Source organism: Cupressus sempervirens, chromosome 7 (assembly GCF_028749045.1).
Source record: "Cupressus sempervirens isolate cs-2001-9-10 chromosome 7, ASM2874904v1, whole genome shotgun sequence".
Lineage (NCBI taxonomy): Eukaryota > Viridiplantae > Streptophyta > Pinopsida > Cupressales > Cupressaceae > Cupressus > Cupressus sempervirens.
Window position 1 is genome coordinate 756,549,478 of NC_143124.1, and position 13,791 is coordinate 756,563,268.

Sequence of the window (13,791 nt, forward strand, 5' to 3'; positions counted from 1 at the left end):
ATGTTCTGAACTTACATGTGCAGAACTAATGACTACTGTGCCAACGGCTAGTGGTCAGCAATGAGCCAAGCAATCAGGCATTGACCCATTCTCTTCTAGCATAATTTGGTTCCATGCCAATAATATAAATATCAGAATGGTAATTTTGTGAACTTAATGTGCAGAAATAATGACTACTGTGCCATTGGCTAGCGGTTAGCATTGTATGATGCAGAATTTTAGTGCTTCATCTGCTTCTATTCCTATCATCCTAAGCTAAATTCTATTAAGAATATCTATCGCATTCTGTATGAAGACCTTGTAGCTATAACCATTTTTTATCCTCAGCAAAATTGTATAGATACTGATATGATATACAAGTTCAGAACTAATTAAGTATGCACGTAAAGCTTGTGGTCCAAGAAATAGCATTTCCAATAGTTCATTTCTATTTACAAAATGGCTTCTGCATTCTAACTCTAAGCTCTTTCAATTTTGGCATATCAAGTGATAACACCAAAAGGTAACTTACATGACAACACACTTTTGACCCTTCTGTGACTTCCTAACTTTCCCATCTGGACTCCCATTACCTCCACCCTCTTCAGACTGGTGACTGTTATGAGAAGAGGAGTGCTGATAATATCTGTTGGACTCAACTTCTTCGTTCTTGGATGGAACAGTAGCAGCAGTCTCTGTGACATCTATTAAATGCTTAATTACATCACATTCTTCAGTCTTATGACTTGATACCACCCGTTGCAATTCCTCCTGGAGTTTCTCATTTTCAGTATGAAGAGCCTCTTCAAATGCCAAGTCTGGGTACCTTCGAGACAGAGACTCTCTCAACACAAAAGAATCAGACAAAGTACATTCAGACTTTAAAAGTGTTTCATGCATTTTCTTCTCTTCTTCCTCTAGTGTATATTCTTGCTGGTCCTTCTCGATTGCTCGCAGTTTTTCCTGCAAGAATCTAGCAATTGGTTACTTGACAGTTAACCTCATGACAAGTGCAGATTTTATTACACGTGGCAAAATAAAATACACATAAGTCTATGCATGCATTGATACAGACATTGAATTTCTATGTATAGTTTCCTTGAAGAATGTAACATTGACCAAATTAATAATGGGTCCATCAATTGAACTACAACCTCGAAGGGACCAGCAAAGCAGTTGAGGTTGGTTGAACTTGGCCAGCGCCAGGTCTTACAGATCTACTTTAAGTGAAAGACAAGAAAGGAAAAACAAGGAATTGTAACCAGCATCTGTCTTACAAAGCAAACCCATAGCTCTTTTCTCCACTAACCAGCACCCATATGTCCCTTGTAGAAAACTCATCAAATCCCTTTCAATCAGATTTCTGAAGAGTCTAGCAAAGAAAAGCCTGTAATTGTCCAAGGGGTTGAACTTAATTTGTTGACATGTTGGGTTTTCGTCGTGGGGATTTGAACTTGTGCCTTTTGGTCTTCCATAGTTGGCTTCTAAAGAGGGTGTGGTTTCTAAATTAAGTCAATTTAAGTAGTGATTTTGATCTTCTATAGGTGATTTCTAATGTGTTCACTTGAAAAAGCTTGTATTGGTCTCTTGTTGATGATTGTATGAGCAGAATATTTGTAAGTGATATGCAATTTTATTTTTTTTAAATTATAGACTACAAATGTTTCAAGTAAGGAATAATCCTTAGGTATATGCAAAGCCAAAACCTATCCGACTTAATGCATAATATTTGACCAAACTAAATAGGAAAACAAAGGTACAACCATGAAATGAAAAGCCTTATTTTACAGCATGTATTAAAAGGGCATTCAAACCAAATATCAAAACCCTTGACAGAGAGAAATGTGAGCTGTAGAATCATCAAGGATGGTAATCTTAAGAGTTGTGGCCTGACAAAGAGAGTCCACACTATTTCCTTCTTGTTGCAAGCAAGAGTTTATAACCCATTGCAACTTCTACTATAAGAATTATCCAACAGTTCTCTACGGCTTCCATTGTAAGTGCATCACCCAAGGTTGAACTGACTATTTCTTTCCACAGATCTAATTACTAGAATCGACTCACCTTGAATTGAAAACTTGCATTTCATTTACTTCCAATAAAACCATAATTGGGTATTTTCAATCAATTCTTAAGGTAAAACTTGTCGTGTGGCAAAATTGACCTATAACAGCCAATTGTTTGTGTAAAATATGTTTAAATTGACTAATTTCACCCTATTTGATTTAGCAGTAATTTTTTACTTAATATCTAATAAGCTGTGAATTTCTTATAGTAAAGCATTAGAGATTCACCAACCAGAATACACTTCAATAAAAAAAAAATCATTCATTAAAATTTCTTATTCTTTAGTTACCAGATTAAAGCTTTGAATTGAACAAGATAGTCTGAGATTTCAGACATAACTCCTAGCTTAGAAACAAGAAAAAAATAATGTATTCATTTAATTTTACCTTAACAAGTAAAATATTGGTTCCTTGAAGCAACAGAAAATCTTACTCTCCAAAAGGTCATTACAGCTTCTAATGTTTTTTATTATGTCTATGTTCCCTCCGTTGTTGTTAAGAGCAGTTAATATTTATTAAAAATATTGAATTCTGAAGCCAAACTGAAGATCTCTGCAATGTTCCCTGAAAATTCTGGTCTGTTTTTGTAAATAGGATAGTTTCTATGAGCACAGACAGCCATGAAAAAACCATATGTCTCCATGAAAACTGCAAAAATGTTTAATCTTTCAACACGAATCATATAAGTCAACAGATGACCAGTATATATCAGAATAATGCAAAAGATCTCAAACAGGTCTAATGCACATATCTTCAACAAATTGACACAATAAGCTAAATGATTGTTCCTCCTGTTCATATTATATAGAGAGAGAAGGGCCATGCGAACCTACGTCCATCAACTTCTTGTGACTACAGAAGGTTTCCATGCATGAAAAATCTGTGAAACATTTCTCAAAAAGTGCCATTTTGAGGACTTAGATGTTTCCAAATAGGTTTCGAATAAACTCAGAATCTTTTCCCTCTCTACATTTTGCAGTTTATTCCCTCATGATTCAGTTTTTCAACCTACTTTCCACATTTATTTATCCAGCATAGCTTGTGAATGAATAAAGTCAAGTACTGCAATAGAAAGCAAGTTACCACGTGCCTATTTTGAATCTAAAGTTTCTAGAATTTTATCATACTGCAGATGGGTACAAGATTTTAATTTATTGCCTTTATGCATCAATCTTAAATTAATTTGGATCTGAAGTCTGCTAGAGTGCTATCACACTGCAGATGGGTACAAGACATCCCTTATCACAGTTGCCTACTGCCCATCAGCACCTTTCCCTATCAAGATTGGGTCTCTGCCTATTGAATTGCAGAGTTGAAGAACAAAAAGTAAGAAAAATGGAAATCTTGAGGAACATGCCTAATTAAGGAAATGCTTTTTCCAATCTTGTAAATCAGGGGTACATAATCCTCTGCATATTGATTTCCAGATGAGTTGAATGAAAAATGAGCAAAATGAAAATCTTAAGCAACATACCTAATAAAGGAAAAGCTTCTTCCAATCTTGTGAAGTAGGGTTTCATAATCTAAGAAAAAGCTTAGCTACCACAATGTTAGCTATATCAAAGCATGTTCAAAATCATGATATATGGGCAACTAATCATTAAACATGAAAGCCAATATAACACAGAAGTAAATAAATAGAATACACAAAGAACATGTTATTTACATAGGGAAAAAAATTGAAAGAAACACCACAAAGCATCAGAGGAAACTTACAATAACTCTGTACAAATAGAAAAATAATAAGAGCCTTCTTATCAACATCTTCTCTTCACTCTATCCATAATGGCCTCACATTAATAATACACTCCTAAATATACCTCATATGCGGTCTTGCCTCTTGCATATATCAATGTTTATACGAATCAACTGATTAATACATTTGCAACGTACATTTCTCCCTATTTAAGATGAAACACAAACATTTTGGTTGATATATTTTCTAATCATCGGTTGGTGTAAACATGTCACTTCACCTAGAATGGTGTTCATCCTTATAGTGCACCTAATTATTAAAATAATTTGATTTTCCTCACCTAGGTAGCTAATAAAGAAATGTGTTTAAACTTGAGTTAAATACACAAGTGCCCCCACTATCTCATTGATCCTTGGTATTAGTTATCTATTTAATCAAGATCACATCCAACTCAGATTGAATTTATTCACCCCTAATTGGAAGTGATTGAGAGTTAAATTCATGCCTCTTGAACTTGTCATCTCCTTGATTCATGCATCCAAGACACCTATATTCTATGTTACTCTTTTTAATTTACTCCATTGTATTAAATATTGAATATCTTCATTCTATTCATCTAGATCTGTGATTAGCCTACAGGATTGCGTCTTAGGTAGATTTGTTGTTTATGACATTCTAACATGGTATTAGAGCCATCATATCTCAAGGTAAGTCCATTTCTAGGTTTTGGAAGCATGTACATCTAAGATTCTAGAATATTTGATGAATGGTGGAGATAGTATGAGCTTACCATTGTGTCCAGAATAGCTGTGGACTAGCTAGGATCCGCTTTTGTATTGTCCACATCTGACAATTGGGAGTGAGCTCTAGGTTGCTAGTGTTTTGCCTTGTTTATACAAGTCACTTAGGTGAATGCCCTTTTGATAAGAAATGCACCACACACTTGTGTCCAAAAGCATAAAAATTGTTAGGAACAATTACAGACTTCATATTATTTCATTGTCATCCTAGAGCCCCTAATAATTTGGTTAGAATGACTCATATATTAGGAAGTAGTTCCAATAATGTAGGAACTCAAACTCTTATGTATGTGTGTAATAGATTGAAAGAACAATAATATCAATTGATATTTTTTTGTGTCCAAAAGCATAAAAATTGTTAGGAACAATTACAGACTTCATATTATTTCATTGTATTCCTAAAGCCCCTAATAATTTTGTTAGAACAACTCATATATTAGGAAGTAGTTCCTATAATGTAGGAACTCAAACTCTTACGTATGTGTGTAATAGATTGAAAGAACGATAATATCAATTGATATTTTTTTGTGCAGTTCTCTAGAACTCAATATGGTATCAGAGAAAGACCTAGCTTAACTTCTCCATAGGAAGGCCCGAATAAGAAATCCTATGGATGTGGTCCTCTATAAGAAAAGAATAGGTGAAGATTAGCATAGAAGAGTGGATTCTTTTATTTTATTGTGAAGATTGTAGAGGTTGCATGAAGAAATGTTAAAGAGAATAGAAGATAAAATAGAGCACAAGGCAATATTGCTATTGGGTGTTGTGTGGTTTGACCATTCAATAGATACCAAGTGTGTCCTGTGCAACGAAAGGGGCAAAGGGATCATTGCTCTCCCAAGCCAGGCCCGACCTCTTTGGTGTAGAGGTTGCAAGAAGAAGCGTTGAAGAGAATAGAAGATAAAGCAGGGCACAAGGTATTAGTTCTATTGGGAGTTGTGGGGATTAATTGTTTAATAGATACAAAGTGTGTCATGTGTAGGAATGGTGTAAAGGAGTCATTTCCCTCCCAAGCTTGCCTTGACCTCTTACATTTAACTTAGAGAGCATTACCTTTGAGGAAGTATACATGCCCCTCTTTGGAGACACTAATGTGCAAGTCTCTGGAGATGGAAACTTTGCCAAATTTATGCTTGACAGGTATTTGGGATCGAGATAAGTATCTTTGACCTCAACTACTTCGACTTCTTCACCACTTCAATTTAGTTACCAAATGACTACACTGTGGGCATCGTGACAACATTCTATCCACCATATGGAAACATATTTGTGCAGAATCACAACGGAATGGACTTTGAGTTCCTTGGGAACATCAAGGGCAAAGAATGACATGATCAAACCAACATATATGGCAACAACACTCACTTTGGGCATGTGGATAGATATAAGCTTTGGTTCAACCCCACCAAAGACTTCCACTAGTACAATATCCTTTAAATGGATAGACATATTGTCTTCTTCATTATCCACATCCCAATAAAGAAGGTGGAGCAGTTAGAGGCCATGGGCGAGCAATGTACCATTAAAATCCATGCTATTGACTATTTTCTTCGCAACATCCTTCGATAATAGCATGAAGGCCACCATGTACCAAAACACCATGCCAAAAACCTATTGGCTCCTATCTCGATGCCTAAATAGTGGTAGGCAATTTTCTAGGGCCCTAAAATTGCATAGAGGATTTGTGGACAATCTAATTGCCTTTGAGAAGGGATCTATCACTAGCAATACCAATGCTAGGAAAATGCACAACCTACTCTCTCTTCTTTCATGCACCATCAAAGCAATGACAGTGATAGTGTTAACTTCTCCCAACAAAAATTACACAACACAATCAATGATTGCTGGCCTAGATGCTTTTGAGTGGCACTCGTGTACTTACCAATTGCCTCTCAAGTCTCCTTCAAGGACAAGCTGCTAGGAGTTCTTTCATTATGACTTTGTTGTCGAAATCAATCAATTTCAATAATTATTTTTAATTTTAGTCTTTTCATTAGAAATCTGTCACTTTAATCTTTATGTATTTGTAAATTATAGGTGTTGGAGTGCTTGGTTAGAGTTTTCCATTTGGTAGATAGGGAGAAAAACCCAAAGGGGTGAACAAAGCCAAAGAGTCCATCCAAAATTATTACAAGGGCTCAACCTCAAATATGATCCTATTTGGGAGATCATTGATGCAACAAGGTACCAACCCGTCTATGTAATAGGGTACCTCCTTAACCCCCTTTTTTTCTATATAGATAGCTTCCAAGGTCCTAATGGAGAGATTGTGGAGGGTCTCACAACACACATTTAGAGGATGGCAACCCAAGTTGAGGTGAGAGACCTCACCATTCAAGAATCACACAATTAAAAATGTGGTACGAGACTACAAGTAGGAACTTTCCTTCAAAACTAGCAACCTGATGAAAAACCACTTAGACTTGAGGTAATAAAATTTGGAATCTTTATATTACATGAATCTTACGAGTTATAAATTTCAATTTACAACTGTTGATAATTTGATCAAATATGGAGTAACTTTGCTTTGTAACTCTTCAATATTTAATTATTTTATGTTGTAGATTTTTGATGAATAGATTAGGGTGCAAATACCTCAAATCTCCAAAGATTGGTCCTTGTTGTTTTGTGCCTTTTAGTGCATCCAATTGTAAGCACAATTGGAACTTGTTTAAGGCTACCCACATGAAGAAGAAGAACAAATTAAATAAAAAACACCATTGTGACCCTATCTTTGTGCAATATACAAGATTTTCTTTGCATGAGAAAGGTACAAGATAAATCAAAAGATAAGATTCATTACTATAGCAATTGGACAAGGTATGATGAGTAGCCTATGTTGTTTGCTATAGATCAGATTCTTGATTTTGAGAGGCCAACATCAGAGGATTCGGGTGCACTAAAAAATACAGGACTAGATAACATTGATGAGGTTGAAGAGTCATTGCCATCTACTAGTAGGATGGAGACCAAGTCAGGGCAACTAGAATAGCCTTCTATGCCAAGTGAGGAGTCACAACAAACTGCAAAACACAACCTCTCAAGTTTTCACTAAATTGGGGAAGAGGTAGATGTAAATTGTTGTATTTTGTAACCTATAATTTAAGAATTATGATGCTGAATTTCAAAGACAACTTCATAAATTCACATAAGTTATTGGTGCACTCCAAATATGCCTTATCATGGAATTACTTAGTTGTTTGGAAATGACTCTCTTAACAAAATGTTTCCCTTGATCAATAATCCAACACCACCAATAATGCACCTACATAAAAAATCATGTCATACCAAAGGCTCAAAGACATAAGGAACATCTATAGCGCCACAATTACCACCAAATCTACTAGTGTCAAACTACAACCAAATTACACAACTATGTCACATGGACAAGTGTGGGTCCCACAAAACAATTGTATCAAGTAACACCTCTCCACCCCATAATGATTATAGAGACAATGAAATACATGATCAAACCAAGCCACAAATTAGAGCTTATATCCAAACTAAAACATCTATGGGTGTAAAAGAACCACATCCAAGTCATATAAGTACTTTATAGCTATAGATATCCTAAAACACCACAATACCTGTAGATCTCACAAATGCAACATACAAATTCAACAATATATTGGTAATTGTTGTGTTGTAAACACACACTCCCCATTGTAGATGGGGACCCCACTCTTTCTTTGTTTAGTGGCTTAGTATGTAGCTTAGTCTATCATAGGTGGTTGTTAGTTTTGGTCTAGCTTTACAATAGTCTAAGTTTCTTAGTCTCCTAGGAAATTCAGTAGTCTTATCAAAACCAAGTGAAACTTTAATTAGGTTTAAGGGCATTCATCAGGTCTAGAAAGTTGAGTTTAAATGATTTATCAAAACCATGTTGGTTGTCATCTTTTCTAGGTCAAGGTAAGCTAAGTTCAAAAAATTTCCTCCTAGGGATCAGTTTTCCACCCTTTGGATGAAACTTGAAACCAAGAGTTGAATTATAAAAATTTGTTTCAAGGTGTGAAAGTGGAATCTTTCTTGTTATGGTCGATTTTCCACTCTTGAGGAAAAGTTACAAGTAATAGAAATGAAAGAAAAGAGTGAATTTGCTTAACTATCAATTTCCACCCTTCAACAAGTTAGGAACCAAAACTTCCTTGTACCCCTCGAATTTCCACTCTTGGAGGTTAAATGACAAAAGATGAAAGAAAAGTGAAATCTTCCTGGTCAATGTCCATGTGAATAAGTTGAATACTTCCTTGGACATGTCATTTTTCCACCCTTTAGCAATTTTAAGAGCTAAACTAAGACTTCCTTGCTAGAGTCAATTTTCCACATTAGGTATGTTATGGACAATGGGAAGGAAACCAAGATGTTAAGCAAGTGAAGTTAAGAACTTCCTTGTAGGGTGTGAATTTCCACTCCATTTAGAATGAATTTTCAGTAACAAGAGAAAAACCTTCCTCCTATAGGTTGAATTTCCACTTTGAGGTTAAAATAAATAAAGAGAAAATCATATAAGTCCGTCATAGAGGGAATTCAAATTCCAAAGGCATCACTGAAAAATCAAAGGTTTAAATGCTTATGCAAGTCAGCCTAATATACCAAGAGGTGTGACCCATGGAAAAATTGGTATAAGAAGAGATCAAATGCAACCATTTTAATTGTAATTCAAACACAAATCAACTCAGATCGATTGCATTTACGAAGTAGATAAGGAGGGCTCCAAGCAAGAATCGAGGCAAAGAGAAGCAAAAATCAGACATCAGGATGAAAGGTCACTGAAATGCAAAATTGACCCAAGGCAGATTAGAAGCCCTATATAAAGGCCTGCACATTTCATTATAAGGGAGACTTTGGTGAAATTGTTGCCAAAATAATCGCAAATTCATTGAAGCTTGGTGTACACTCATGTTATTTTGGGTGTTGGGATGGTTTCCTATTTCTCACTTAGTTAGAAGTTGTTTATGTTGAGTAGGTGAATTAAATAGATTGTTGTTGATTCATGGTGAAACCTCATGTTCATACATTTTGTTACTCGTTGATTGTAAGTTGCAGTATAACGTTAGGCTAAACTTATTTCAAGGCATAACATCAATTGCTTCATGCTCATTGTTTCACATGTCTTATGGTTTCAATATATGGAAGTGATTTAAAAATCATTCATGTGTTCGAGAATTTGCATCAGCTTTGTGTAATTATTCCTCTTGACAAAGAAAAGTTTGGTTTGGTGTCACTAAATCATCAATCGTCTCTTGCAGTAGTAGCAGATTAGATCTCTTTTCTTCCTTATTTCAGAGTCATTGTTATGATTGCTTATAAAGCTCATATTGCAAAATCATTCGCCATTTGAAGAAAGTTGATAAATTTCCATGAATAATAGTGTTAAGTTTCTTTGTGATTATTAGCAAATTGCATCATTAAATTGAGTTGTGTCTAGCATAAAGTTGTATGTTCGCATTGCAACCCTTGGGGTTGCTTCACATGATCACACATTTGTCATATTGTTTAGCATTTGAAGTTTCCTTGTTCAAGAGAGGATAAAACACCTAGTATTTCATCCTACATGTTAGATTGGCCACAAAACTCACATCAATACTCAATATGTCAAATATATAAGTTTCCAATGACTCAAACACCAAACCACCTCAAATTCGATTTTCCACAGACTCACAAAGTACCATGGTCATAGAAAAAATAAAAGATCAAATAGAAATACCAATGAACAAATCTCATCAAAAGGTCTGCATACCTAATAGACTATATCATGATTTGAACAAGTTTTCCATCAGTTATAAGAAGTCCAAAATCCAACTCTACATGCACAAATTATGACCTATCAAGACTACAAAGAATACCTTATTTCCAACTAACATTTCTCTATCAAACCAACAAAATCTAGAAAAAGCAATGATACCACAACAACATAGTGCTCAGAAATAGCTTTTTTGACAACAACTAGAACTTCAAGAGACCTTAATTGATGTTATGGCTTCCAAAAAAACCCATCTCTATGGAGTACAAGCTACCCATGCAAGTGGGGATCTTAGCAACCACAAGCAATTTTTTTTAAAAGAAAACTTAATTTCAATTTTAATAATATAAATCTATAATTTGAATAGGGTTTATAAGAATTTTGAATAGAGTGGAGTTGGCTTCTGCCCCCACAAAACCATCGTAAAGGACTAAAGACCTAAGGGTTTGTAGGCCCTACCACTGTTGATGACCAACAAAGCCACAAACTCTTACAAAAATGGTGGTACAGGGTTTGTAAAGCTTGCCCAACCCCACAACCCCATAACGAACACCAAAAAGATCTTTTTACCTAACTTATAAACCCAAATTTGTCAAATACCCAACAAATCTGCAAACCTAAATTCTACAAAACAACCTGCACAAAACCCTCATACATCGCAAATGTCTTCATTCTTTTCTTACAAAGCCATGTATTGAAATACACACAAAAACCTAGTCCTTATAAATGTTCTTAATAATAAAAAGTCAACTCCCACAACCTAACAACCAAGCTTCAATAGCAAATGAAGAACATTGCTTCCATATTAGAGTATTTCCACATACCAGAATAGAGAAATTCATTTAAATAAATTCAAAATCCGCATGTGAAAGAATACCAAACATACTTTCAAAGATGACAGTAGATATAACCTAGAAAAACCCTCAAGAGGGAGAAACCCAACCTATAAACTCATCCATTACTCGTATTCTTATCAATAAGATGTAGGTTGTGGGCCCACTCTCATAAAACATAATGAATCAAAAAGAAATAAACTTCAAGCCCTAAACCGGGGAATTAAAAAAGATAGAAAGAAAAACGGAGAAATAATCAAAGAGACTCCTACAAGAATTGACAAAGGTGGTCAAGCAATATGCTCAATCACACTCTATAAGAACTCTTAAAATAAGCCTTTCTTATAATTCCATTTTCTCTTGGTGAGGAGTGCTTCTGTAGCCCATTAGACAACATCATCTATAGATTCCTTAGTTTTTCTACAAATAGTTGTAACATCATCTACGACAAGCAACAATCGGTGATCCAAGAAAAATCCATTATCTCAAAATAAAATGAGCATCAAGGTTGCCCACCTTACAAACCCATCTTTTGAGATTTAGGGTACTTCATCCATTGATAGTTTTGCATTAGGAACCAACGATCTTGTGGCCAAGTTGTATACCTGGAACATCATTCAAGAAGCCCTCAAAATCAATTCATTGCAACCAAGAACCATGAGAAGGATAGATGTGAATCATGTGAGGAAGAGGCCTGGAAATGTGAACGAGGGAACAAACTCTAAAGAGCCTTCTAGGTGTAGACCCTTCCTCAATTTTGATGAAAGGTGCCAACTTGATTGACCAAAGATTCAATGAGACTTGTGTTTTGAATTTTCCATGACAAAAGGATGATTATAGAGGCGCAGTTGAATTAGGATAGATGAGATTTGAATGTTTGCAAGGTCAAAGAAAGGGATCCAAGGGGTCACAAAAAACTCAGATCATACATAAAACCAAGGATCATTATCCAAAACAAACTCGTAATCATCAAAATTATGAAAGATGACATGAAAAAAAAAAATCCAAAAATTCAACAAATGGAACAAACAAATTGCACCAAGATTTCCTACACCACACAATGAATTCATCCCAATCTCCCCATGAATTTGAAAACCAAAGCCCACAAACCAATTTTTGAGGAAGCCTCCAAAATGCATTCATCAAAGATATGAAAGGCCTACTGACTCAAAGGCCAAATACACATTTTTATCATTCAGAAACACATCAAAGCTTGGATTGAAGCCCATCGACAAAGACATGGGGGGTTTAGGGTAAAAGAAGAATTCTCCCCGTGCAGAGCTATGGTAAATGTGTTCAAAGAGGTAAACCCTAGGTTTGGCATGCAGTTAATTTCTAGAATTTGATCCTTGCAAAAGTTGTTAGATGTGTGGAAAGGGTTTCAGCATTCTCGCAAAGATAACAAATCTGTATCTCAAGCACCACCAACCCCTTGGGGGATAATTCATGCAAAAAATTCAAAAATGAGGGATCCTTCACAGCCAAAGATGCCTTTGTCTTGATTTGTTGCCACTCCACCAAGCAAAATTGAACACTTACAACCATCTTCTTCCAATGCTCTACCTCTGGGAACTAATCTCATATCCACATCCTACCGCTTTTCTTTGCTTGCCAAAGACCGTGACTCCTATTTGCACACTCCCTGCTATGCCACATTGCTCTCATCCATCACTCATGCATTATTCAACAATAATGATAAAAATATATCTGCAAATATCAATGAATAGATCTGATGCATCAAGCTCTCTACATGCATGTCATGTGAAAAGGAAAATAAGAATCATGTAACCATACATCCCAATCCACACTTCAAATTTTCAGATGTGCAACCTACCAGAGATACCATAATAGACAACCCCAAGCTAATCAACCTTTGCCAAAATAGTCAATCTTAGATAACTATTCATGTGTTTGCTTTTATTGAAATAAGATTGCACAAAACCACCAAAAGGTATTAAATTATTGGACTATTGTCAATGGCCATTAATATCAAAGAACATTTTGTGGCATATTTGATGGAGGATAGCTTTCATCAAATTTATGGCAGTATGATTAAGATGGCATCAAGAAAGGTGGAGATAATTGCATATTTATGTTGAGATCAAAATTGTAAACTATTTTGTATTAATGTGGCTGGCCCCCCTCTTAATGCCACCAAACTAAGAGAAATAAATAATGCATGTAGATATTATTTCAATAGGATTCACAACTTTGAGAGATGCACCCAAAATTTAACGTTGCAAATAAAATAAACTAATTTTTTTTGCTTAGGTTGACCTCATGGAGATGACCAACCACTTTGGGAAGCAATTAAAAAATAAATGAAATACATATATGCTGCCTTTACCAACTGAAGCATAGAGGGTTGCATCCATTGGGTGAAGGGGTGCATTTGCATATATAAAAGGAAGATCATTCAGAGGCTATTTGATCAAGCATTCATGGAATATTATTCCCTTTCAGAGCAGATCCAAGGTGCATATATGAGCAGCCCACCTTGGCTGGCAATTAAAAAATCAAGTAAAAATTTGAAATGCTGCCTTGACAAGCCAAAGCATAGAGAGTTACATTCATTGAGTGAAGGGGTACAATTGCATGTATGAAAGGAAGATCATTTGGAGGTTATTCGATCTGAATTTAATAAGTGGGCTGCAAACAAGATATCTGGTGAATC

At 35.4% G+C, this 13,791-nt stretch overlaps 1 protein-coding gene across 1 annotated transcript in view; it reads right to left on the reverse strand.

The window, feature by feature from the left end:
* Positions 1-378: 378 nt before the first annotated feature.
* Positions 379-13,791, reverse strand: part of LOC149549486 (protein MID1-COMPLEMENTING ACTIVITY 1-like) — a 34,073-nt gene continuing 20,660 nt past the window's right edge. The window contains exon 2 of the mRNA XM_089792857.1: positions 379-942. Coding sequence (XP_089648983.1) covers positions 508-942 — 435 coding nt within the window. The 3' untranslated portion in view covers positions 379-507. The remainder of the gene's footprint in view (positions 943-13,791) is intronic.